Consider the following 25267-nt stretch of genomic DNA (forward strand, 5'->3'; position numbering starts at 1 on the left):
CAGTGTCAACTCTAGTATGAGCTTTCAGGAAGGCAGAAATTGTCACAGAACCAACAGCAGTGACACTGAATCAGTCAATGACGACTTTGATGAGACTGAGCTGGGCGTTTTGGATGCCACGTTCGCCTAGCTGTTCAATTCGGACACGGAAGAAGAATATTTCGAGGGATTCTAGATGAGGAACTGAGAAAGTGAGCTTTACGTGTTTCTTTCGTGTGTTTACAGCTTACTGTTAGAAGAATCTGAAACGTACAGAGTTATTATTCTCCACATCCTCTGCGTCAAAACCAGGCGACACTGGATGGCTCATTTACCGCAAATAAGAACAAGCCAACTACAAGAAGTAGTAGGTTTGCATTGCTTTATGTAAATGTTAATGTCATTCCTTCCAATTTCCAGGATTGTTCACAGTAAGGCAAGGTTTACTACACTATAGTTGAGTTCTAGTTAACAAAACGTGCACTTTGTAACTTTATTTTGCATCATCCTGTTTTGACCCCTTAAAAAGGTTTGTTGACGTTTTTTATTGTAACCAAGTATTTATTTTTTAGTCATTTGATTACTGACGGTGTTAAATTGTGTGAAGTGTTCGTTCAAATGTGAATGACTGTTCAGAGTCAGAATATCCATCCATCCATCTATCCATTATCTGCACCGCTTATCCTCAGTCGGGTCGCAGGGGTGCTGGAGCCATCCCAGCTGTTTTCGGGCAGTGGGCAGGGGACATCCTGAACTGGTTGCCAGCCAGTCGCAGGGCACACAGAGACCGCCAACTCACTCGCTCATTCACACATAGGGACAATTTGGACTTGCCAGTTAACCTGACATGAATGTTTTTGGAACATGCAAACTCCACAAGGAGAGGCAGCATTGCTTGACTTGAACTCTAAACCGTGCCGGCAGAGACAGAATAGTTAACGTGAAACATAACACTACGCAACGTTTTTAATAAAGAAAAATTGCACACTGCAAGCCTATTCACTTTTTCATGTTGATAAGAGTATTAAAACAATAATAAAAGGGACATTTATAATAGATTTAAATAGGTGATTAATGTAGGATTAATCATAAGTTAACTATGATATTCATAAGATTAATCACAATTGAATATTTTTATTGAGTGACAGCACTAATATATACATATATATAAATGTACTCTGATTTATTAGTCCAAAATACAGTAAAAAAGTAAAAGTAGTAAATCATTTTTTTTACCTCTGTAGTTTTTCTGCCGGAGTTTAATCGTGTTTTCCGGACTGACTCTCTCAAGGGAATGTTGTTCTTGCCACAGACGATTCACGCACTGGTCTCCGATGGTGGAAAATGAGCGCTTCATTAATTTTCTCTCCGATGACATTCCAGACTAAAGCCAATAACAAAAAAGAAGCATACGACGTTAAATCTGCATTTGAGATGATTGAATAGTATTATGGTATCGCTACCTGTGGCTCCATCGCCAGTCTAGGCATGGAGGACGCTCGGATGGACGGTGTCCGCTGTGGTGATCTTACGATCGCCGATTCTTGTCTCGATTGTTGCATCACTTGGTTGTACTCCACCACATCAGGCACCTAGACATCATAATTTTTAGGTATGCTTTTATTTTTGGTTACAGTAACAATAACATCATATGATCACAAACCCACCTAATGGTCGGTTAATGCTAATGATTCACAAACGAGAAGAAAATGAGAACATTGGTCATTTTGTGAAATTGGGGATATGTGTTATCTGTATTTAAATTTTGTAGTGTACTGTGATACATGGCAAAGTCGGTTGGCCTCCAGAAGGAAATTTGACAAACTGGCCGAGAAAATGTTTGTTCTGTCATGTGGCCCCCCGAGTCAAAATGAGTTTGACACCCCTGCTCTAAATGATGGTTGTGCTAAAGACAGATTTTCACATTTGTGACTTATCTTTAAAATTGACTAACAATACTGATCCCAGATACAAAAATACTCTTATTTTCCTAGTAAAAATAGCACATACATTTGTATTTGGCATATATATAACAACAAGAGAAAGATTGTTTACCAATGTGTGTAAATGATGGTGGTGATGAGAAAAGTGGTAAGGATGGTAGGCTGGGTAGTAGTCCTCATTTTCTTCTTCCTCCCTGGAGCCAGGCGGGGGCTGCAGGAGCAAGTCTTGGGGGGAGATGGGACTGAGGGCCACAAAACTGCCTTTGCTGCCGGATAAAGGTACGGAACATTTAAGGTTACTGCTAGTTAGAATTCGGAGAAGGAACGGCGAGTTTTTACAGAGCTGATCCAGCGCCGTGGCTGAGGAAAGACAAAGATTTGGCGTTGCAGATGATCTCCTGGGGCAAGGAGGACGCGTCCATACGCTGGAACATGGGGGCGTGTTTCTGGGGACAAAAAAATGGAAGGGAAATTGAAACATCGTACTCCAAGTGAACTCTTAACTGTGCAGCACAAATCTTGTTGAATGGGTTTATGGTTTCGCGCATTGAAAACAAGTGAACAATGGATTCCATTCATCCAATATCGTCCGCTTATCCGGGGTCGGGTCGTGGGCGCAGCAGCCTTAACAGGGAATCCCAGACCTTCCTATCCCCAGCCACATCTTCCAGCTCGTCTAACCCTGAGGCGTTCCCAGGCCAGCCTAGAGACATAGTCTCTCCAGCATTTCCTGGGTCATCCCTGGGGCCTCCTGCCGGTGGGACATGCGCAGAACAGCTCCTGAAAAAAAGGTTTACCAGGAGGCATCTTTATCAGATGCCAGAGCCACTTCAACTGGCTCCTCTAAATGTGGAGGAGCAGTAGCTCTACATACAGTCGCTCCCAGATGACTGAGCTTCTCACCTTATCTCTAAGGGAGAGCCCAGCCACCCTGCAGAGGAAACTCGTTTCAGCCACTTGTATGCAGGATCGTGTTCTTTCGGTCATAACCCACAGCTCATGACCATAGGTGAGGGTAAGAACGTAGATCGACCGGTAGATCGAGAGCTTTGCCTTTCGGCTCAAGTCCCTCTTCACCAAGAAAGACCGGTACAGGGTCCGAATGACTGCAGACGCTGCACTTACCCGCCTGTCGATCTCACGTTCCATCCTACCCTCACCCGTGAACAATACCCAACGGTACTTAAACTCTTCCACTTGGGGCAAGATCTCATCCCCAACCCGGAAGAAGCATGCCACCCTTTTCCAACTGAGTACCATGGTCTCGAAATGCGAATTGCTCCAGTAAGAGCTGACGATCACGGCCTGAGTAAGCCAACAGCACCACATCATCTGCAAAAAGCAGAGATCCAATGCTGAGGCCCCCAAACCCGGCCCCTTCCCCATCCAAGGCTGCGCCTAGAAATTCTGTCCATTAAAGTTATTAACAAAATCGGTGACAAAGGGCAACCCTGGCAGAGTCCAACTCCCACTGGAAACGACTCCGACTTACTGCCGGCAATGCGGACCAGACTCTGGCAACGGGCATACAGGGACCGCACAGCCTGAATAAGACTGTGCGGTACCCCATACTTCCGAAGCACCCACAGGGCATCCCGAGGAAAACGGTCGAATGCCCAAATCCACAAAACCCATGTAACATGCAACCTTAAGGACCCTGCAGAGTGTGTAGAGCTGGTCCACAATGGACTATAAAACATAAATAAAAATCATACGTACTTGTTCTTCTAGCTGCTGTCGGAGCTTCTTGGCCTTGTTCTGCTTGTAGTAGTCCATAATCATCATGGCGGCGTAGATCTTCCCAATGGTCATGTCGCTTGCTGAGCAGATAAGACATGATATAAATCATCAGCTGACAAATCCTGAAAGTCAAATATTCCATAGTCACCTTTGTTAATAGGAACCAGATGGTCCAACATTTTCTGAGGGAGGTGAGGCCAGATGACACTGATTTCCTTCTGGAGATCCAAATCCATCTGATTTCGATCCTCTCCTCCTGTGCATACATACGAACATTAGCAATGGGCCTCAAGATAGCGCACTTTCTTTGATTGGATGTACAGTAGACCCCAAGGTTAAGGCGTCCCTAGTTTTGGAATGTTTTTACACTAAGATGTGGAATTCAGTGTTTTTTCTGATCCTCCTCGCGTCATTTTCCTCACCAATCGACATCAACAACAAGATCTTGCTTCATACGTCTCTAATATGCATCTCTGCTGCTGGTCGACGTCATATATGATACTGATCTGCTATTGGTTCGCTTTCATGGATGAACTTCTTCACACAATGCCTATCGCTCTTCTGTTTAGAACCTCAAGTGTTTTGTAAATATTTTGTGTGTCATTGTGATTCAATACTGTATCTTTCGTACTGTATTTATTAGACATGGGTCCCAAGACTTGCAGAGATGCTAGAGGGAGAAGCAAACAAAAACATGATAACCATGGATAACCATGGAACTGAAGCTTGTAACTATCAAGAAATCGGAAGAAGGCGTATGCAACTACGCATCATAACCCTCACTAAGGAATGTGGTCTTAACCATTCGCCATCGGAACAATTTTTAAGAGGGCGATTAAAGCATCTACATCTGCCAAAGGCATGGCAATCCTCACATGTGGATGCTATATAAAAGAGTGTTACTCATGTTAATAAGCTATTTCCTCCCCCTTCTGCATCCAAACACAAACTCCACTGTACCAGCTCAAGTCACGTTACTCCAAAGGGGAGCGGAATTTTGTTTTCCTTGATATGTATTCCTACATAGAATCATATACATGTAAATAACATACAGTATAAGCAGTACTTACTATTAACAATTTTTGTTACTAATGTTTAATATGTACTGTATGTTTTTAACCTGGGGGGGCGAGGGATCGGGACTTTACATAAGCTGATGACTATGAGTTTCAATCCTTTGTCCCCTTGTGATCTCCACCTCAGAACATCTTATTTTAATGAATACTTTTCGGAAATTTCAACCCAATTTTTTTTTCTCCTGACCTCCAGCGAGCTTGACCTCCAGGGCAGTTCGGATGAGGGCCATGAGGGTGGACGTGAAGTGGACGGACATGTCCTCGTCCACCGGCATGTTCATCAGGACCAGCCTCTGGGGGTTGTCCGGACATAGAAAAAAGGATCATGATAAGAAAATATAATTCAGAAAACAAATATATATATATATATATATATATATATATATATATATATATATATATATATATATATATATATATATATATATATATATATATATATATATATATATATATATATATATATATATATTTATTTAAATTTCTTTTTATTTGAAAAAATGCCTGTTCACAGGATAAGCTTTTTTAAGTGAATGACATTCAACAAACCAAGTCCAAAACAAGCAAAAATAAATATACATAAAACATAAAAGAAATAAACACATAGAATAAATCCACAAAACAAAAATAAAACAAACCAAAGAGAAAAACAAAAGAATATATCAAACAAAACTCAACTAAAATATACAAATAATAATCAAATTCAAAAACAAAAAAACAACAACTGCCAACCCCACCCCCCACCCCCAAAGAAACTAGAAAACAAAATATTGCGATTTAAATAAATAAATTTAAGGAAAAAAAAACCCTTGAAACAAAATCCCAAAACTGAATAAAAAGAATATGAAAAATGCAAAAAGTGCCAGATAAAACAGAAATACCACCACCCAAAAAAAATCATAAAAAGATAGAACCAAAACACACAGGAAACCAAGATAAGACAGATAATAACCAACCTAAACAAACCCGACCAACAACATAACAACAAAACAACGCACACGTCAAAGAAAATAAAATATAATTTAAGAGAATAAAACAAAAATAAAAAATGGAATGAAAAAACCAACCCACCTAAAGCAAAACCATAACAATAAGGTAGATAGAAAGATAGGTGGCTAGAGTGAGAGAAAAAGTGAGAGAGAGTGAGATAGATATTGTAGATAGACAAATAGATAGAGTGAGAGAGAGATACTGGAGATAGATACTGAGAGATAGATGAATTATAGATGGATGGATAGATAGCGTGAGATAGTCAGAGTGAGATAGATACTGTAGATGGATACTTTAGATGGATAGGTACTGTAGATAGATAGACGGAGAGATAGATAGATTAATCGAAAGAAAGATAGATGATAGATGATAGATGGATGGTTTGAAAGATAGATAAAGTGAGAGAGCGTGAGATAGATACTGTTGATTGATAGACAGAGATGGATAGATAGATAGATGGTTTGATGAATAGAGTGAGAGAGAAAGTGAGAGAAAGAGAGTGAGATATAAACTGTAAATAGACAGACAGTAAGAGAGAGTGAGAGATAGAGCGAGAGAGATAGATGGATAGATGTGAATGAATGGATAGAGAGAGATACTGTTGCTAGATGGTGAGATAGTGAGAAAGATGCTGTAGATAGAGTGAGATGGATACTGTAGATAGATAGATAGAGTGAGATACTGTAGAGAGATTAAAAAATTAATGAAAAGTATAGTTTTAAATCGTTAAATTATTCTTCTGTAAACAAAATAAATACAATATACAGTATTTGTTTAAAAGTATCCAAAATTTAAAAAAGCAATAATGACAAAAAAGTCCACAAGTCTCACAACCAATCTACATGCACAACAGACGTAATGCAAAATGACAAAGAAAGAAGTAAGATAATGATGAAGTATTTTAACCACACAAACTGCTTCAAATGTGCACAAAACCCATCACACAGTACACAAAATGTTAATATTTTGTAAATGGATGTGCGAACATCTTCTTTGCGATCTACCTTATAAGCCACCTTGGACGGGCATTTCTTGCCAAGGCCAAGAGGAGGCGACATGTTGGTCAACATCTCATACATGTCAGTGTAATGAATGCGACCACTGGGGGCGCCGGAAAGAACACAAAATGGTGGAGACACAAGAAAGAAAGATTAATTGAAGACAATATGAAGTGGTGTTCTTTCTATGCTGATGGAGAGCATAGAAATTTTGGAAGGACAGAAGAATATTTGAGGAAAAAAAAGATGGCAGGCTAGATCTGGTTTAGAAACCGGATCTAAAAAGGCAGAAAGAGGCAGGACACCCAGAATTGGCCAAGTAACTGTAATATTCATCCTTATGAGTAGGTGGCAGCAGATCACTATTTATTTTTTCTGTTATATAACAATCTAATTTTGAATTACAGCCAAACCCCAGGATATGTAGGGTGTGGAATTTTTTTTTTTAACTCCCTTTCTACGCCATTCCCCCACGACATCTACGACAAACTGTTTTTCATGCCCAAGAACTTTGTACGTACGACTGTGTGGCTAACGTCTCTAAGGTGCCTGTCTGCTATCGGTTGACGTCATATAAAATTCTGTTCTTTTATTGGTTTATATCATTGCAACATGTAGATACCAATATGCTATCTGCTGAACTCCTTCCCACTATGCCTTTCTCTCTTCCTTCAGTGTTTTCATAAAGAATTTGCGAGTTAAAGTTATATAATACTGTATTTTATTTTGTACTATATTCCGTAGCTATGCATCCCAAGACTTGTAGTGAAGCAACACCATGATAAGCATGGAAACAAAGCTTGCGATTGTCAAGAAAAACGAAGAAGGCACATACCCTTGCGAAGTTTCATGGCCATGGCCAATTAAAAATCAGGACCGTTATTGAGAGCAAGGAGGTGATTAAAGCGATGATAGCAATCCTTGAAAGTGGAAGTCTTAAAATCAGTTTTATTTTAATCCCTCTTACCCTGCCTCCTTTTGCATCCACCCACTAACTCCACCGCAACAGGTCAGTTTTGATTTACAAGTATAATGTAATTTAATCATATACATGTATTTTTACATATAACTATAACTATTTTGCTACTAATATTTACTAAGTACATGTTGTATCCCAGAGGTCTAATATGCTGCTTAAAATATATGAATGTCATCTTTAATACACATTACATTTTCGGATAAATCTGTTTGAGTCCCGCCCCTTAGTACCCTGAAACTAGACTGTCATCATTTTTTTTTCTACCACCAGTGGAAGAAAAAACACCCAAAAGAGTCAAGCAAGGAGAAGTCAGCAATGCTCCCACGTGACGAATTTTGTTTTTTGAGAGCAAACCTTGCATGCCACCCTGTTGGGGCAGTTCTTGCCAAATCCCAGGGGGGGTGAGAGAGAGTGGACAACTTTGTACATGTCCTTATAGTGGATCCGACCACTGGAAAAAACATAGGAGTTTTTAGTCTGTGTTTGTTTTGTTTACATTTTGGAACTATTTGGAAATACAGCTGAAGAGCATATACTCCAGCACCATCTAGTGTATGACTGTGCACTCCACTGCTCACTGAAAACTTGATTAGGTAGACAGCAGTTGATCATAATAATGGCTGAGGACTACAAGCAGAAGGGCCCCAACAGGGGTTTGAACTGGGCAGTGGTGTGTCCAATTATTATACACCTGTGCCCAATTATGCAGAACTCTTTAAAAAGGTTGTGTTAAGTTTTGGAGGGGAATGGACCCATGTGGGGGAGGCAGGAAATTGGAGGCAGGGGTGCGTTCCTCTCCAAAACTTAACACATCCTTTTAGAGCAGGGTTCTGAAACTCATGGCCCGGGTGTCAATTGCAACCCTTAGGATGATAGTTTGAGGCTCCTGCCTAAATATGAATTTTAAAATGACAGTGGGTATTTTTTCCCACTAGATGTCACTGTATTCTGTCGTGCCACCAAAAGCGAGTGCTAAAAGCACAACGGAAGAAGACTAAATACGGGGACTCAAAGTGAGCAAAATGCATCTTATTACTTTTGAAAGGAAGGGAAAGGAAAAGAAAAATGGGGAAAAAAAGAAAGCAGAAAAAATAAAAAGGGGAAAAAAAACGATAAGATTTTTTATTCAGGTTTTTGTCATTTTTCCCTATAATTCCTTTTTTTCTTTCTTTCCTTTTTCTTTGTTTTTCTTTAATCAAATTCTTTTTTTGCTTTCTGTTCCCCTACTTTTCTTTATATTCACGTTTTCCTTTTTGCCTCTCTTTCTTATTTATTCTTCCCTATTTTTTGTATCCCTTTTAAAAAATATCACTTTCCCTTCTTTTTGTCTGGCTGGGTAAAAATTAAAAGAAAAAGGGGGCTTTTTGCTCACTTTCAGCCTCCATAGGTTTCCTTGGACTCTTGGACTACACATTGCAAGATCTGTAACATCTGGTGGACAAATAAACACTGTCCCTTTAAGAACAGCCAAATATTTTTATCAGCGCTGTTTTGTGGAAACCCCATTTGGCCTAACATCACCTGGATCCTAACTTCAGCGGCTCACAACTCAATTGAGTTTCAGATCCCTGATTTAAAGGGTCCTGGATAATTGGGCACAAGTGTGTGGTAAATGAGCACACCTGTGTCCAGTTCAAACCCCAGTTGGGGCCTTCAGGAGGTAAGAGGTCTGTCAGACCCTAATAACTCGGAGCTTTTCAATATGCTGAAAATCCTGGGAAATTTTGGCCGCTCGGTGGGGGTTTCTTTCACAATTTTTTCGTCTTTAAGGTTTTTGACATTTTGGTATTTTGGGGGGGAAACGGGTCCACAGCGCATATGCTCCAGCACCACGTAGTGTCTTGCTGTGCACACCACTGTCCAATAGGCACTTGGTTAAGTACGCACCAGTCGATCGAATCAAGCATGTTAGTCAGATTATGGAATATTCTGGGACATTTTTCCTGAGTGGTGTTTTTTTTTTCAGAAGGAATTTCTTTAAGGAACACAAACAATATTTTACAGTTTTTGGGGACATTTTTCATGTATTTGGAAAGAGAGTTGACGAACATAAGCTGCAGCACCACATAGTGTCAAACTGACACCAACCTTCACTGGACTCTTGACTAAGTATACAGCAGTCCAGCATGGGGCCATTTTGAAGATGTTGTATTTTTTTTCACCCAATTTTTTGGATGTACACCAAAAATTACCCCAAATTTTAACATTTTGGAAATTTGGGGGAAAGGTGCGCTTCAGTACCACCTAGTGTCTCCCTGTGAACATCACTGACCACAGGACACCTGATTAAGTACGGTCAATCATAACAAAGGCTGACTCAAACAGAGGATATAGTTTCAAAATAAAGCGATTTAATGCAAAACGTTTTTCTAGGTTCCTTACCAAGTGATCAATTTATGGAGAATCTTAGGAAGTTTTTGCTGCATCGTGGTTTTTTTTTTTCTGTGTGCACATTTTTTTATTTTTACCAAAAAAATGACATTGCAGAAAGGTTTGGCTGAAAAGCAGAAGCCCAGGCACCACTTAGTGCCTATCTGTGCACAACACCGCTCACTGGAAACGTGAAGATTCGAAGCAGTCGATTGTGATAATGACGGAAATTTTCAAAATAAAATGGTTTGATTCAAATTATTTCTCATCGGGTGACTTGTTTATGGACAAACCTGGGATGTTTTAGCTGCATAGCGTTTTCTCTACGAATGCATTTTAGAAATTTTCGGAAAGACCTAGCACCACTTAGAGGCCTATCTGGTCACATCACCACTCAATGGACACTTAATTAGGTACGCAGCAGATTATAATAATGACTGAGCTAAATAGAGAATACCATTTCGAGTAAACGTTTCCTAGTAAAGTGATCTTGAAGGGATTATCAATCCCAAAATATTTCTTCATATTATCACATAACGTTTTCATATTCTTTAAATGTAAATGTAGACGATGAAATAAAACTGACCAGGCAGCCCGATCATACTCCCCCCATATCCGGACAAACTCATCCAAGTGATGTGGACCCAGGATGGACGAGTCCCTGGTCAGGTACTCAAAGTTATCCATGATCACAGCGACAAACAAGTTCAGCATCTGAAAAAAATAACATAGAATTGGTGTGGTACCCCTGACGATGTATCTGTGTTTGTATTCTTACCAGGAAGGAGCTAAAGAAGATAAAGGACACAAAATAGAAGTAAGCGAATTCCGAGCCACAGCCTCCGTCCTGGAGTACAGGTAAAGAATTGGAGGGGTCTGCCTCACACTTTTGCCCCCCCAGACAGGATAACATGATCTCCTGCCACGACTCCCCCGTGGCACTCCTACGAACACAATTTGTTTTAAAGAAAAATAAGAAAAACAATCACTAAGCTCAAATCATGCTCGAGCCGGATTTGAGTCAGAAACTCCGGCTCCAAGGACAGGGTTCACTAAACTTTTTGAAGCTGGGAACTACTTTTTGGTTATTGATTAGCACAAATGGCTACAAATTTAATATGCATTCCTGATACAACAACATATTGTGTTATTACTATGTCATTACTATGTTATTATAATTTAATTAACAGGTTTTCTGTATTAAAAGTAGGGTTAAAACCAATCAACCAATCATAAATCTGCTTTGAATAATGGCATCGAGTTATACTCATATATAAGCTAATTAAAAAAATATTTTGAAAGAAAAGATCACATATTTAATGACAAATTTCCTAGAAAATCATGACGATCAATCACTGGGGAGCTTTTTTCAAAAAGGATATTTTTTATTCATATTGCTACATTTAAAGAAAGACTTCATGCCGTTTACCTGAAGAGCAGCATCAAAGCACCAGAGAAGCTCTTAAAGTTATTATGCTGGTTTATGTGCGTCTCCTCATTCAGCTTGATGTTCCCGAAAACCTGATGAGAAGGGTTAAAAAATGATGATTAGATAAATGTAGTGCTCACACGGAACCTGGAATGATGTCAAAAGGATATTAAAAGAAAAAAAAGGGAAAACAGCATTACACAAATCAAAATATAAGCCAAACTCAAATACACTCAAAGACCCAGTATGATATGCAATTCTAAGATATCAACTTAGCTTGTTTTTAATATGTTGGTTTTTATGTTATTACCAGGTTACTTTTGGAAGTAGGGTTATAAGACTCAGTCAACCACTGAAATAATGAATTCACTAGAAAATCACAATGCCCTAGCACTGTGAGCGATTTTCAGAACCGGCTCCTGTGCATCTCAGTTGCCCGCGGCCACCAATTTGGAGACACCTGCACTAAACTAAGGTAAGCTAATATAAAATAAGGAAAACTAAATTAAAACTACAATTTTAGACAAAAACTAAAATTTAACTAAATAAATATTTAAAAAGAAAAACGATCCAAAATTAAAACAGAAAACAAAATCCTGAACAAAAACGAATCCAAGCCAGATCGCGCGAAAACAAGCTCAATTAAGATAAGCCAAACTGAATTAAAAAACAAAAAATTGACAACTAAAAACAAAAATACAAACAAAACAAAACATAGTCGACAAATAAATAAATACAATTTAAAAAACAAACAAACACTATAAACCCATTATCTCATTTACAAAAATTTATCAAAAATATGATATTTTATAAAAGGTAACTTGTTTTGTTGTCTACTACAGCAGATTGTTTTGGGAACAAGAGATCACAGTTCGAATCCTGGCTCCTCCGTGTTACATGTCGAAGTGTCCTTGGGTAAGACACTCAACCCTTAATGCCCCCAATAAGCAGGTTTGCGCCTTAATTGGCTGCACGGCCGCTATTGGGAAAAGTGAAGCACATTGTAAAGCGCTTTGGGAAGACTTCATTGACTTGAAAAGCGCTATATAAATGCAAATCATTTCATTTCATTTCATTCTGAAATTTTGATACAAATATTTCTTAAAATGACACAAATTATCTACCATCTTCCAAACCGGATATTTTTCATGTCCCAATGATTCTCTAAAAGTCAGTCAAAAGTAAAAAAAAAATTCTGTTGATGGGGTAAGGATGAATTTTTTTGCAATTCTGACCTGCATGCCGATGATGGCGTAGATGAAGAAAAGCATGGCGATGAGCAGACAAACGTAAGGTAAGGCTTTGAAGGACTGCACGAATGTCCATAGAAGGATCCGAATGGTGTAGCCTTGTCTCAGAAGCTTGATGAGACGTGCCGCTCGGAACAGCTTCAGGAAACTCATGTTGAACGTATCCACGAACTGGAGAAAACAGCCAAAACACATTTTTTTACACATTTAAAACATTTTTGCCGCAAAAGAAGAATACAGAGATTCCTCCGTTTTTTTCTGTTAATTGGGACCAGAACCACCCCAGAAGAGTAAGAATCTGCAAAGTGTCATCTGCATAATGAACAAGCTAGACACAAAGCCTAGCAAGATGCAGAGGAATGCAGAGCAGGTGTTCGGTCACAGTGCAGTAGAAAAAATGCGACGAAATGAATTGGCCAATCGGGATCATTGATCTCAAGTCTAGAGGTACTGGTGCCTCAGCCCCCCACTCTTGCAGTCTTTACTGAAACGAGCACGAACGAGTTATTGGTTGGTGTAGGAAGTATTATTTTTATCTTTTTTTTTCTTCAAATTGAATGTCCAGTTGGCTTGAATCTTGTTTGCCCGAAATGTTCTTCAACGTGCAGGAAGCATCTTTTGTTGTTTTTTTTATTCGATATATATTTTCTTTTGATTAAAAAATAGTTTTTTTTTCCCACAAAGGAGTGAACAAGCGTTACCTAAGTGTAAATAAAGAAGCGAGAGGTCTCTGTGCACGACGCTCCGAGCAGTGGCAGGCAGAGTATTTTTGTAGGGCGGCTCTTTTTTTGTAGTTCTGTCCACCTAAAACGGAATTGCCTTCGTGCAGCAGCGATCCATTATCCTCAATTGTATAATTATGCTGTACTATTTTTTGCCTAAAATGAACTGCAGTAATGCGGCCGCGATCCACTATCCCCAATCCCATATTGCTGCAAGCGGAACCGGCAGAAAGCATTTTTGTCAGGAACTGCAATGTTTTGACCACAATCCGTTATCCCTGTTCGATTAAGTCACCAGACTACAATATTTTTTTTGTTTCAGGCCACTGTAGCCTGCCATTGTGGCCAGCCTGAAATAATCTGCACTGTTTTTGCGGTGATCCATTATCTCTAGTTGACTATTGCTGAGAGCACGGACCGAGAGAGAATTTCTGTTGTGCGTCTGCAGCTTCCTTTTTTTTTTCATTTTTCCTGCCGTGATCCATTATTCCCAAGTATTGTTGCGAGCAGGGGGCCACAGAGCATGTTTAAAATGGGGTGGATCTACTTTATGGATTTTTGTAAATCGAGGGGGTTCCTAGTCCCCAATACCAGCAATAAATGGGTGAATAAAGGAGAGAGAGAGAGAAAGGGAGAGAGAGACAGACAGACAGAAAGAAGAGGGAGAGAGAGACAGACAGAGAGAGCGAGAGACAAACAGACAGGCAGAGAGAGAGAGAGCGAGACAGAAAGAGACAGAGGGACAAACAGAGACAAACAGATACAGACAGAAAGAGACAGACAGACAGACGGACAGATTATTTTTGTCATTCACCTGCAAGTCCACCACAATCTCCGTGATGCTCCCAAGTACGGTGATGAGGTCAAAAATGTTCCAAGTGTCTCGAAAATAGTTCTGTCGAGGCACAAGACCCCGTTGGAATAATTTCCCGACCGTCACGTCTAACGTCTAGTTTCGTTTCTTCTTACCAGAAATCCAAAGGCCATAATCTTGAGGACGCACTCGATGGAGAAGAGAACGGTAAAGGCCGTGTTCAGGTGCTTAAGGACGGCTTCGTAAGTGGGCGGGGCCGAGTAATACTGTACAAAACAGAAGGCCGGAAGATTATAAAACTAATCCACAGGTTGATGGAAGATTCTTCCAGAGCTGGAAATAGCATTCGGGTATCGTCAACGCTCGTTCGTCGCGCTATAAAAAGCAGTCGATCCTCCCGGTGGCTGCAGTCGCTTTTAATGAGGTCATGCTAAATAGCAACTACCCCACAGACGTTATGGATCAATATTTTATACAGGCTGAGTCACCGGGCGTCTGTCTGTCGGACAATTGGAAGAAATAAATAGCGGTACGAAAGCTCTAGATTCTAGAGAAAATAATGGAGAAAATATAGAACCAATGGAATAGTCAAAACTAAGTAATGTAGACCCCTGGCTTAAGGTGTCCTAACCTTACCTTCTCATGTAACGATATTGGCAGAATTCCCTCCAACAATCCCTTTCTCTATCTTAGTTCAGTTCTGAATCTACTGAATGTACTCTGTCAAGATTTTGCATTCTGGTGATATAATAATCTTTTGTCCTGTATTTATTCACACTGGGTCCCAAGGATTGCAGTCATGCTAAAGGGAGAAGCAAAACGATGATAACCATGGAAACGAAGCTTGCTGTTCTGAACAAATTCAAATAAGCCACATTTTATTTCTCTAATATGAGTTTGAAAATATGTTGCTGCAAATGTCATGGCACTATTTTGTACCACAATCTTTTAGCACTAATTTTGCAATCGACCTTTATAAATATTTGTAAATTTATCCTATACTTTTTTAAAAATACTTTTATTACATGCTTATCCTGGAGTTCAGTATCTTATCTCATTAACAATCTTAAATATGTTAATAATGGCAATGAAGACAATTCCAATTCAATTCATAGGAAGAAGACCGTAACTGATCAATGACAATGGACAATTATAAGAATAAGGTGATTGAAGCAACAACATCTTCTAAGGACATGACAATCTTCGCAAGTGGAAGTTTTAAAATCAGTTTTATTTAAGTCCCCTAACTCCTCCACCTTCTGCATCCACCAGCTTCTCTACTTGACCAGCTCAAGTCACGCAACACCAAAGGCAAATAAGTATTATTTTTTCCTTATATGTATATTTATGTTATCAAATTCACATACATTACACATGCCTTAACATATACTATTTTGATATTTAAATGATTATATCTGGAGTACAGGAGGTTCGGAACGCTTTAGCCAATCCCAATGCCTTTCTATCCACCGCTACATATCAATTGCGATCCCTCCGAACTAATCTCTGGGGTTCCTGTACATTCAAACAAGCTCAAAACCACAATATCCAAGATCCCTCACCTTCATCATGAGTACGATGGTGTTGAGAGCGATCATAGCCAGCACGGTGTACTCGAAAGAAGGCGAGACTACAAAGTGCCACAGCCGATACTGGAAGGTGTGTCGGTTCTGGGGCATATAACGGGTCAACGGCTTGGCACTGATGGCAAAATCAATGCACGCCCTCTAAAGTGCAAAGAAGAGGTAGAATATAAAAAAGGGCTGCTGTTGAAATGACATGATATGCGAGGGGAAAAGCAGGATTTATTGATGTTTTAACTTAATTGGAATACAGTCTAATAAATGTCCCTTTTTTAAGAACTACCTGAAGCAAAATGTATAGGCAAAACTCCAAATGTAGTAGGGCAGCCTTAGAAGTATTTTAGGGGACAGAACATTTGATTTTTTTGATAAGTAAAATGGAAACAATATGAATATGGTTGAAAATGTATCCATTTCATTTATCCAAACGGATCACAGTCTAGTAACGAGGTACCACTGTACTGCTCCAAATCACCGTCACGATCTTTCTGTCAACTCTAAAATCTTTTCCATGCTCTGTTGATTTTTATTATCATTGGTCCACTCATTTTTACTAAAGGGCTTGAATGGCAAATTAAAATCGAGTAAAAAAGAATGTAAAATCAGTTTTGCTGGTAAGTTACACATTTGGGTTCTATGCATGCGCTCAAGTGCTGGTTCAGTTTACTCCCAAAACCTTTCAATGTGGTTTAAGTCCACCATCTATCAAGGAAACGGCAAAATAAGAAAAAAAATGTTTAAGTACTTTATATTACACATTTGTCAAGCACAGTATTACACTTGTTGCTGTGATTCTTGAACGTATGCTCGAAGAAGTGCTTTGCATTCCCGGTGGGCACAAGGTTGTTCTACTTTGATGATTAAATTCTTGCAATGAAGGATACTTGAAAATCAAGGGTTGTTTTATTTTGATCATTTACTATTTGCATTGAAGAATGCTTGTAATGCCTGGGTTGTTCTATTTGTGGTCATTGTATAATGTGATGGTCTCCAACCATGATTGCGGAAGTAGTACAACCATGTTTATGGCTTTGATATTCACACTCTTTATGGTTGGTCTACTCCACTTTATCTAAGAGATCCTGAGTAAAGGGTAAGGCCTCAGAGAGGGTTTGTACGGCCCCCTGTCTTAGAGTTAAACATTCATTCCAGGTGTCTTATCGCCTAAGTATAAGTGTTTGTTAAACTAAAAACAAAACAGTGATTTTTAAAATTGTATTTTTCCTATTTTCGTTTGGATGGTCAGATTAAAAATCCTAGCTGTGGTTTGCCCATGGTGGGTATAAGATATAAAGCCTAAAACTTTTGTTAAAAAACAAAAACAAAACTACTATGCCCCAAAAAGTCTGAGGAAATTTAATCCTGTAGAGTCAGAATGACCTTCTGCTGTGTCCAATTCCTTTTTTGATTTCTTACCCCATGACAGATAAATATAAGAGCTCACCTCGTTCTTCTCCAGGCTGCACTCCTCCATCATTTTATCTCCCTGCTCCTGGAAAGTTATGATGATGAGGGCCACGAAGATGTTAACGAAGAAAAAAGGAAAGACCACAAAGTAAATGACGTAAAAGATGGACATCTCCATCCTGTTGCCGTGGCTCGGGCCCCGGTCCTCCTCCGTCACGTCCACCGAATGCTGAAGGACCCTATCGATAATGAAGACTTGTTAATTGATTTCAAAATCCTTAAAAACACAATTCTTAAATTTGAAACAAGATTCGGCATCCTTCACAGAGAATAAGGAATATGATTGTATGTTTATTTTGGTTCATTATAGTTATAGTTATAGTTACTTATGTATACAGCTAAGATATTGCCACCTGAGAAGAATGAGTGATACGTTTTTCTTAGCCATTGTGCCATTCAGTATTGGAGCTCTTGGATATTCCATCCATCCATTGATTGGATGCACCGCTTATCCGCAGTAGGGACGTGGGGGTGCTGGAGCCCATACCAGCTATCTTCAGGCAGTGGGTAGGGGACACCCTCAACTGGTTGCCAGCCAGTCGCAGGGCACACAGAGAACAACAATTCACTCATTCACTGGCTCATTCACACCTAGGGACAATTTGAACCATCCAATTAACCTGGCATACCTGTTTTTAGGAATGTGGGAGGAAAGCGGAGTGCCCAGGGGAAACCTACGCAGGCACGGGGAGAACCTGCAAACTTTACACAGGGAGGCTTCGATAGCTGAACTTGAACTCTGAACCTCCGCACCGTGGGGCTGCGTGCTAACCACCCAGCCGCCATGCCGCCCTCTTGTATAATGTTTAAAAAAATGTTTGAATTTTTTTTTTAAATCAGACAAGACTAATTATATTTCTTATTAGTTTTAACAGTTAACAATTAATAATCGTGCAAAAAAAATAGCTATAGCTTGTCAGTAACTGCTACTAGTAAATAATTTTTGGAGTAATCAAAATTAATCTCCTGAATTAAAATCCTGGATTTGATAATTCAGCAAATTTTCAAAATGACTTTCTATATAATGTATCAAATTAATTTGATCTAATTGCCCAGCCTTATTATTAACTGAATGGTGCGAAAAAAAAATGAAAAAACTGAATGAATCTCTTTTTGCCACAATGTCTTTTTTTCAGTAGGAAGATAAAACTTCCAAAATGAATTTGAAACATTAATTAGTACAATAAAGCAGATTTTTAAAAAGATTACTTTTTAAATAAGTGTTTATTAAACCATTCACAGACCATTTAGATAACAAACCAACAGACACATTTCGGAGTTAAGTTTTCATCACGAGCAACAATTTGAAAGAAGGTCGCTGCTGATTTCCTGTTAGCATTTAAAAAGGTTTCCCAAAGGACTCTTTAGCATTAATGCTAAGCTAGTGTATGTTTCCGATTTCTTAAACAATTATTCTTTAAATCAGTCTTTATTAAACCTGTGAATGATAACTGTGAACGAACCGATAAGAGTTTCAGAGATGGGCATTTTTCCCACGACAATGACAAAAGTCATGTTTTCTACATCGGAAACTGTGTAACGGATGTGATACTCACTGCGGCCATCCCTCCCCGGTGGAGACGGTGAAAAGAGTCAAGAGAGCCCAGACGATGTTGTCGTAATGAAAGTCGTGTCGTTTCCACTCTCGTTTCTTGACCTCTTTCTTATCTTTCCCGTAGTCGATGTAGTATCCTCTGCACAGAGAAAGGTATTCCTTGTTTGAAATTACAAACCACAAGCAATCTTAGATTTAAAGCGAACTCACTAAAATGTTTATTGGAGCGATGATGGATCAATATGATGTCACTGTTATCAGCTCGACACAAGAAAAAGGCAGGTAAATAGTCACCTGATGGTGCACTATAATACTCAATCAGCCGACATGACCTCTTAGAAAGATTTCGAATGTTATGTTCCTCATATGCCACCCACTCTGGACCTTTACCAGTTTGCCTACAACACAAATAGATCAATGGAAGAGGCCATCACCACAGCACTCCACTCACAGAGGAATTTTCTTCTTGGACTTTAGCTCAGCCTTCAACAACCTCAAACTAGGGATCCTGGAGCAAAAACTACTGCATCTGGGCCTCTCCTTATTTATCTGTCAGTGGATAAAGGACTTTCTAAAAGCTTGTCCACAAGATCAGCAGCTCCTCCACCATCATGCTCAGCACGGTTCTCAACAAGGGTGTGTATTGAGTCTCTTCGTCTTCTCAAACTCTATACACATCCGACATCACCCTGACCCATCTCTCAAATAACATCATCAAGTTTGCTGATGACACCAGAGATAACCTCCCACCAAAGACCACATAAATGAAGGAGATATTTCTGGACTTCAAGGTGGGCAGAGTAGAACCAGCCCCACTTCACATCATCGTGGACAGCGTGTAAAGGGTCCACTCCATTCGATCTCAGAGGACTTCCTCTCCTGGTCGACCAACTGCATGGCTGTGATAAAGACAGCCCAGCGGCGACTCTATTTCCTGAGAGTGCTCAGGCGGACCAACCTGCAGGAGAAGCTGCTGGTGAAATTCTACAGCACCTCTATAGAGAGCATCCTAATGAACTGCATCTCGGCATGGTACTGCAATGGACAGGAAAGCCCTACAGACGATTACAAACACTGCCCAGAAGATCACTGTCTGCCCCCTGCCCAGCCTGGAAGACATTGCCAGCTCTTGTTACCTCCGCAGCTGAACACATCTTGAAAAACTCATTACACCCCAGCGACTGCCTTTCAAACAGTTACCATCAGGCTGACCAATCAGAACCCACAAAGCCCGAAAGAACACACTTAGGGATAGCTTTCTCCCTAAAGCGATCAACACAATAAACCACAGTTTTGGAACCCAGATTTAAGTACAATATACTGGTTATAAGTGCAACATCCAGGTTAAAGCGTGCAATACATGGTTGTGTATAATTATTATTTTCGATATGAATACTTTATATTTTTTTATTTCCTCCTCCTCCTCCTTAGCCGTACCGCTTATCCTCATTAGGGTCATTGGGGGCTGGAGCCCATCCCAGCCATCTACAAGCAGTGGGCAGGGGATTTTTTAATTTATTATTATTCATACTGTTTACTTTGTCATCTTTAGTGAAACCCTAATTTCGTTGAAGCAAGATAAGGGTAATAAACGTGATTCTGATTCTGATCTATACGACATAACAATAAAAATATAGTTATTATAGTTTTTACTGACAAATGATTGATTAATTGATAAAGCCAAGCTGTAGTCTCTCCAACACTACTTTCAAGAAATGTGTTTATAAAGTTGTATAATTTGAAAGTGCTTGTAAACAAAAATAAATATACAAATAGAAATAATTAGATTTGGGAGTTTTTTTCTCTAACTTTTGCATTTAGTTACAAACAGTCATTTTTTCTCTGTATCTGCACCCGTTTCCAGAAGTAGGATTTTATCGTTATCGGTAGGAAGATATGCCTACTCAAAATGCAAAAGAGCAAAAGAGCGAAGCGGGCAAGAGTTATTACTGGCAGTCCTTCTCGGTGTCCTTGGAGCTGTCGTTGCAGTAGAAGAACTTGCCCTTGAAGAGCTGAACGGCGATGACGGCGAAGATGAACATGAACAGCTTGTACACGATCAGGATGTTGAAGACGTTTTTCAGCGACGTCACCACGCAGTCGAACACGGCCTGTCGGCGGGACAAAAGCAGTGTATTATACTTCAAGTAATACTGATGACTCTTTTGGAGCCATGGTGCACTTTATTCATTAACATTTTTAAATTGAATAATTATGTAATTGTACCACTGCACATTAACATCAACAAGACAAGCTATGTAAATAAGCCCATGAAAAAAGATGGAGCTGTCACCTTGAGTTTTGGAAGTCTCTTGATGGTCTTCAAGGGACGGAGGACGCGTAAAACTCTCAAGGATTTGATTGTTTTAATGTCTCTTCCTTTGTTATTTCTGAGCAAGGAAATTACATTGAACGGTGAAAGTCAAGTATTTCTACGGACAAAAAATAAAATAAAATAAAGATTTGGGATGCATGTTTGGGATGCATGATAATCATCAGACCGATAATGGCAAAATGTGACGTGACAGTTTTCAGCCCGATACAACAACAAACTGATAACTACATGCTATAATATTCAATCAACTGACACTACTTGTTAAAAATATTACAGGCATTTATGGTCCTCAATTTAATATGTTTAAATTTAGTAGCACAACTTGGCCTTATCCCCTCTCTACCTCTTTGTCATGTCAATGAGACACTGGAACGCTCGCTTACCATCACTCAGCCAACATTCCTGGATAGAAAGACTCTAAGAATTTATGTTCCTCAATAGAATATATCTGGATTTTCAGTAGAAGTAGTTGCTCAACTTGCTTGTGTCTCCTCTCTACCTTTCCGTTATATGTGTGAGGCACCAGAGCGCTCGCCCATCAACAGTCAACCGACATTACTTGTGAGAAAGAGTCCATGCATTTATATTTCTCATTAGTGTATAATGTTTTTGGATTTTCTATAAAAGTAGGAGCACAACTTGGTCGTGTCTTCTCTCTACCTCCTTATAATGTGCGTGAGGCACTGGAGGGCTCTCCCATTAAAGTTATTAATGACAGTGTATGTATATATCGATTAGGATCCAGCACATCACTGTCCTCCAGATGTGCCAACAGGCAGACTGCCTGGAGGAGCCTACACCTGCTGATCATTACCTGCACCTGAATCTAAGCAGGGGATGGATGTTTAAGGACTGTGCCGACAGCAGAAGCTGTTGAATCGTCGCTTGCTTTTTCGATATTCCTCCTTGCGTTTGTTATGTGACCCCTTGATACCTGATCGACCCTGGAGTTCCTGTACTTTGCCAGCCAAGACTTTTTCCTGACTTTTTTTTTTGTTTTCTTCCTTTCTCCCATGTCAAGTCAAGTCATGTTTATTTATCTAGCCCTTAATGCGCTTGAAACTACTTATCCAAAACACACCAACAGTTCTCATAACAATATCTTGTCATTATAGTTATAACGGAAGAATAAAGTACATATTGATCGATTGTCTCTCTAACACTATTTTTTGCAGACACAATTGCCGAAGCTGGAGTGGAAAACCCCGACAAGTTATCAGTTATTGATATCGGTCTCTAGAAGCAGGATTTAAATGGTTATCGGAAAGAAAATAATCTGTCATCCTCCATCCCTAGAAAGGTTTATTACCCCATCACATTGCTGTAGGCAGTCCCACAAGGTCAGCATGAGGAGAAGAGACAAAGAAGAGTTTCAATGGTCTAAACTGATTAGAAGATGAAAATAATAATAATAATAATAATTAATCGACTAACGTGAGGGCGAAGGCCACCAGTGCTCCTAGCACAACGATAAAGTCCAGGATGTTCCACAGGTCTCTGAAGTAGGAGCCGTCATGGAGGATCAGACCCTGGTCGATCATCTAAGGATCAATAGGAAGCAATGGAATAATTGCTTTGAATTGTCTTTAGTGTTATTGATATGAACAATATTGGACATGGCACTCCATGGTTAACATTTAAATGAAGACTTTAAGGAAAAACAAAGATATAAGACTACCAAAGTAAAAGACAGAAAAACATATTTAGAAAGCAATGCTTAGAGATAAGATTGATTATAATTGATCAATTTTCAATTTAAATTTTATCATTTCATGTACATTACCCCCCCAAAAATAAAAAATAAATAAATAAATATATATATATATATATATATATATATATATATATATATATATATATATATATATATATATATATATATATATATATATATATATATATATATATATATATCATCTTATTAGCTGTACCGCTTATCCTTATTAGGGTCGCAGGGGGGCTGGAGCCCATCGCAGCCATCTCCTGCCTGTGGGCAGGGGACATCCTGAATTGGGTGCCAGCCAATCGCAGGGCACACGTGGACAGACAACTCACTCGCTCAGTCACACCTAGGGACAATTTGGACCGGCCAATTCACCTGAAATGCATGTTTTTGGAATGTGGGAGGAAACCGGAGTGCCCGGAGGAAACCAACGCAAGCACGGGGAGAACATACAAACTCCGCACAGTAAGGCCGGTAGCTGGATTTGAACCCACGCAGGAGGTTTACAGTGTGCTTCACGACCTCAGAACTGTGCTGCACACACACATATACACACATATACATACATACATACATACATACATACATACATACATACATACATACATACATACGTACATACATAGACACACATGTATATATATATATATATATATATATATATATATATATATACACAAATACATATATACATACACACACACATATATATATATATATATATATATATATATATATATATATATATATATATATACATATACATACATACATACACACACACATATATATATACAGGACTGTCTCAGAAAATTAGAATATTGTGATAAAGTTCTTTATTTTCTGTAATGCAATTAAAAAAACAAAAATGTCATACATTCTGGATTCATTACACATCAACTGAACTATTTCAAGCCTTTTATTATTTGAATATTGCTGAATTTGGCTTACAGCTTAAGAAAACTCAAAAATCCTATCTCAAAATATTAGAACATCATGAAAAAGTATACAAGTAGGCTATTCAACTAATCACCTGAATCATCTAATTAACTCGAAACACCTTGCGAGGGTTTCCTGAGCCTTAAAAACACTCAGCTTGGTTCAGTAAACTAAATCACAAGTATGGGGAAGACTGCTGATCTGACTGCTGTCCAGAGGACCATCATTGATACCCTCCATCAGGAGGGTAAGACACAAAAAGAAATTTCTCAAAGAGCAGGCTGTTCACAGAGTGCAGTTTCAAAGCATATCCACAAAAAGTCTGTTGGAAGGGAAAAATGTGGCCGGAAACGCTGCACAACCAAAAGAGATGACCGCAGCCTTAACAAAATTGTGAAGAAGAGCCGCTTCCAGAATTTGGGGGAGTTTCAAAGACAGTGGGCTGAAGCTGGAGTCCAGGTATCAAAAGCCACAGTTCACAGATGTGTCCGGGAAATGGGCTACAATAGCCGTATTCCCATGGTCAAGCCACTTCTGAACTCAAGACAACGGAAGAAGCGTCTGACTTGGGCTATGGAGAAGAAGCACTGGACAGTTGCAGAGTGGTCCAAAGTCCTCTTTTCAGACAAAAGCAAGTTTTGCATTTCATTTGGAAGTCAAGGCGCCAGAGTCTGGAGAAAGGCTGGAGAGGAGCAAAATCCAAGTTGCTTGAAATCCAGTGTGAAGTTCCCACAGTCAGCAATGGTTTGGGGAGCCATGTCAGCTGCTGGTGTTGGTCCACTGTGTTTCATCAAGTCCAGAGTAAATGCAACTGTGTACCAAGAGATTTTAGAGCACTACATGCTTCCATCTGCTGAAAAGCTCTATGGAGATGAGGATTTCATTTTCCAGCATGATCTGGCACCTGCCCACAGTGCCAAAACCACCAGTAACTGGTGCACTGACCATGGCATCACTGTCCTTGATTGGCCTGCTAATTCCCCTGACCTGAACCCCATCGAGAATTTGTGGGGTATAGTTAAGAAGATGAAAGACACCAGACCTACAAATGCAAATGAGCTGAAGGCCGCTATCGAAGCATCCTGGGCATCAATAACACCTCAGCAATGCCACAGGTTGATTGCCTCCATGCCACGCCGGATTGATGCAGTAATCCGTGCAAAAGGATTCCCAACCAAGTACTGAGTGCATCAATGGACATTTTCAAATGTTTGATTTAGTTTTGCTGTTATAAAATTATTTTTTTACTTGGTCTGAGGAAGTATTCTAATATTTTGAGATAGGATTTTTGAGTTTTTTTCAGCTGTAAGCCAAAATCAGCAATATTCAAATAATAAAAGGCTTGAAATAGTTCAGTTGATGTGTAATGAATCCA

General features: G+C 39.4%; 1 protein-coding gene across 1 annotated transcript in view; it reads right to left on the reverse strand.

Moving 5' to 3' along the window:
• Positions 1–25267, reverse strand: part of cacna1ea (calcium voltage-gated channel subunit alpha1 Ea) — a 153081-nt gene that overhangs the window by 4229 nt on the left and 123585 nt on the right. Inside the window, exons 27-46 of the mRNA XM_088348895.1 lie at positions 22665–22771; positions 21189–21285; positions 20846–21006; positions 18897–19034; positions 17318–17519; positions 15853–16017; positions 14446–14556; positions 14291–14371; positions 12740–12925; positions 11505–11596; positions 10854–11019; positions 10662–10789; positions 6733–6829; positions 4926–5031; positions 3811–3918; positions 3642–3742; positions 2262–2368; positions 2035–2188; positions 1443–1571; positions 1216–1363 (exon numbers count right to left, since the gene is read on the reverse strand). Of these exons, the coding sequence (XP_088205021.1) occupies positions 1216–1363; positions 1443–1571; positions 2035–2188; positions 2262–2368; positions 3642–3742; positions 3811–3918; positions 4926–5031; positions 6733–6829; positions 10662–10789; positions 10854–11019; positions 11505–11596; positions 12740–12925; positions 14291–14371; positions 14446–14556; positions 15853–16017; positions 17318–17519; positions 18897–19034; positions 20846–21006; positions 21189–21285; positions 22665–22771 (2584 nt within the window). The remainder of the gene's footprint in view (positions 1–1215; positions 1364–1442; positions 1572–2034; positions 2189–2261; positions 2369–3641; positions 3743–3810; positions 3919–4925; positions 5032–6732; positions 6830–10661; positions 10790–10853; positions 11020–11504; positions 11597–12739; positions 12926–14290; positions 14372–14445; positions 14557–15852; positions 16018–17317; positions 17520–18896; positions 19035–20845; positions 21007–21188; positions 21286–22664; positions 22772–25267) is intronic.

The sequence above is a fragment of the Urocampus carinirostris genome, chromosome 12, assembly GCF_059441175.1.
Source record: "Urocampus carinirostris isolate Australia breed hairy pipefish chromosome 12, RoL_Ucar_1.0, whole genome shotgun sequence".
Classification (NCBI taxonomy): Eukaryota; Metazoa; Chordata; class Actinopteri; order Syngnathiformes; family Syngnathidae; genus Urocampus; species Urocampus carinirostris.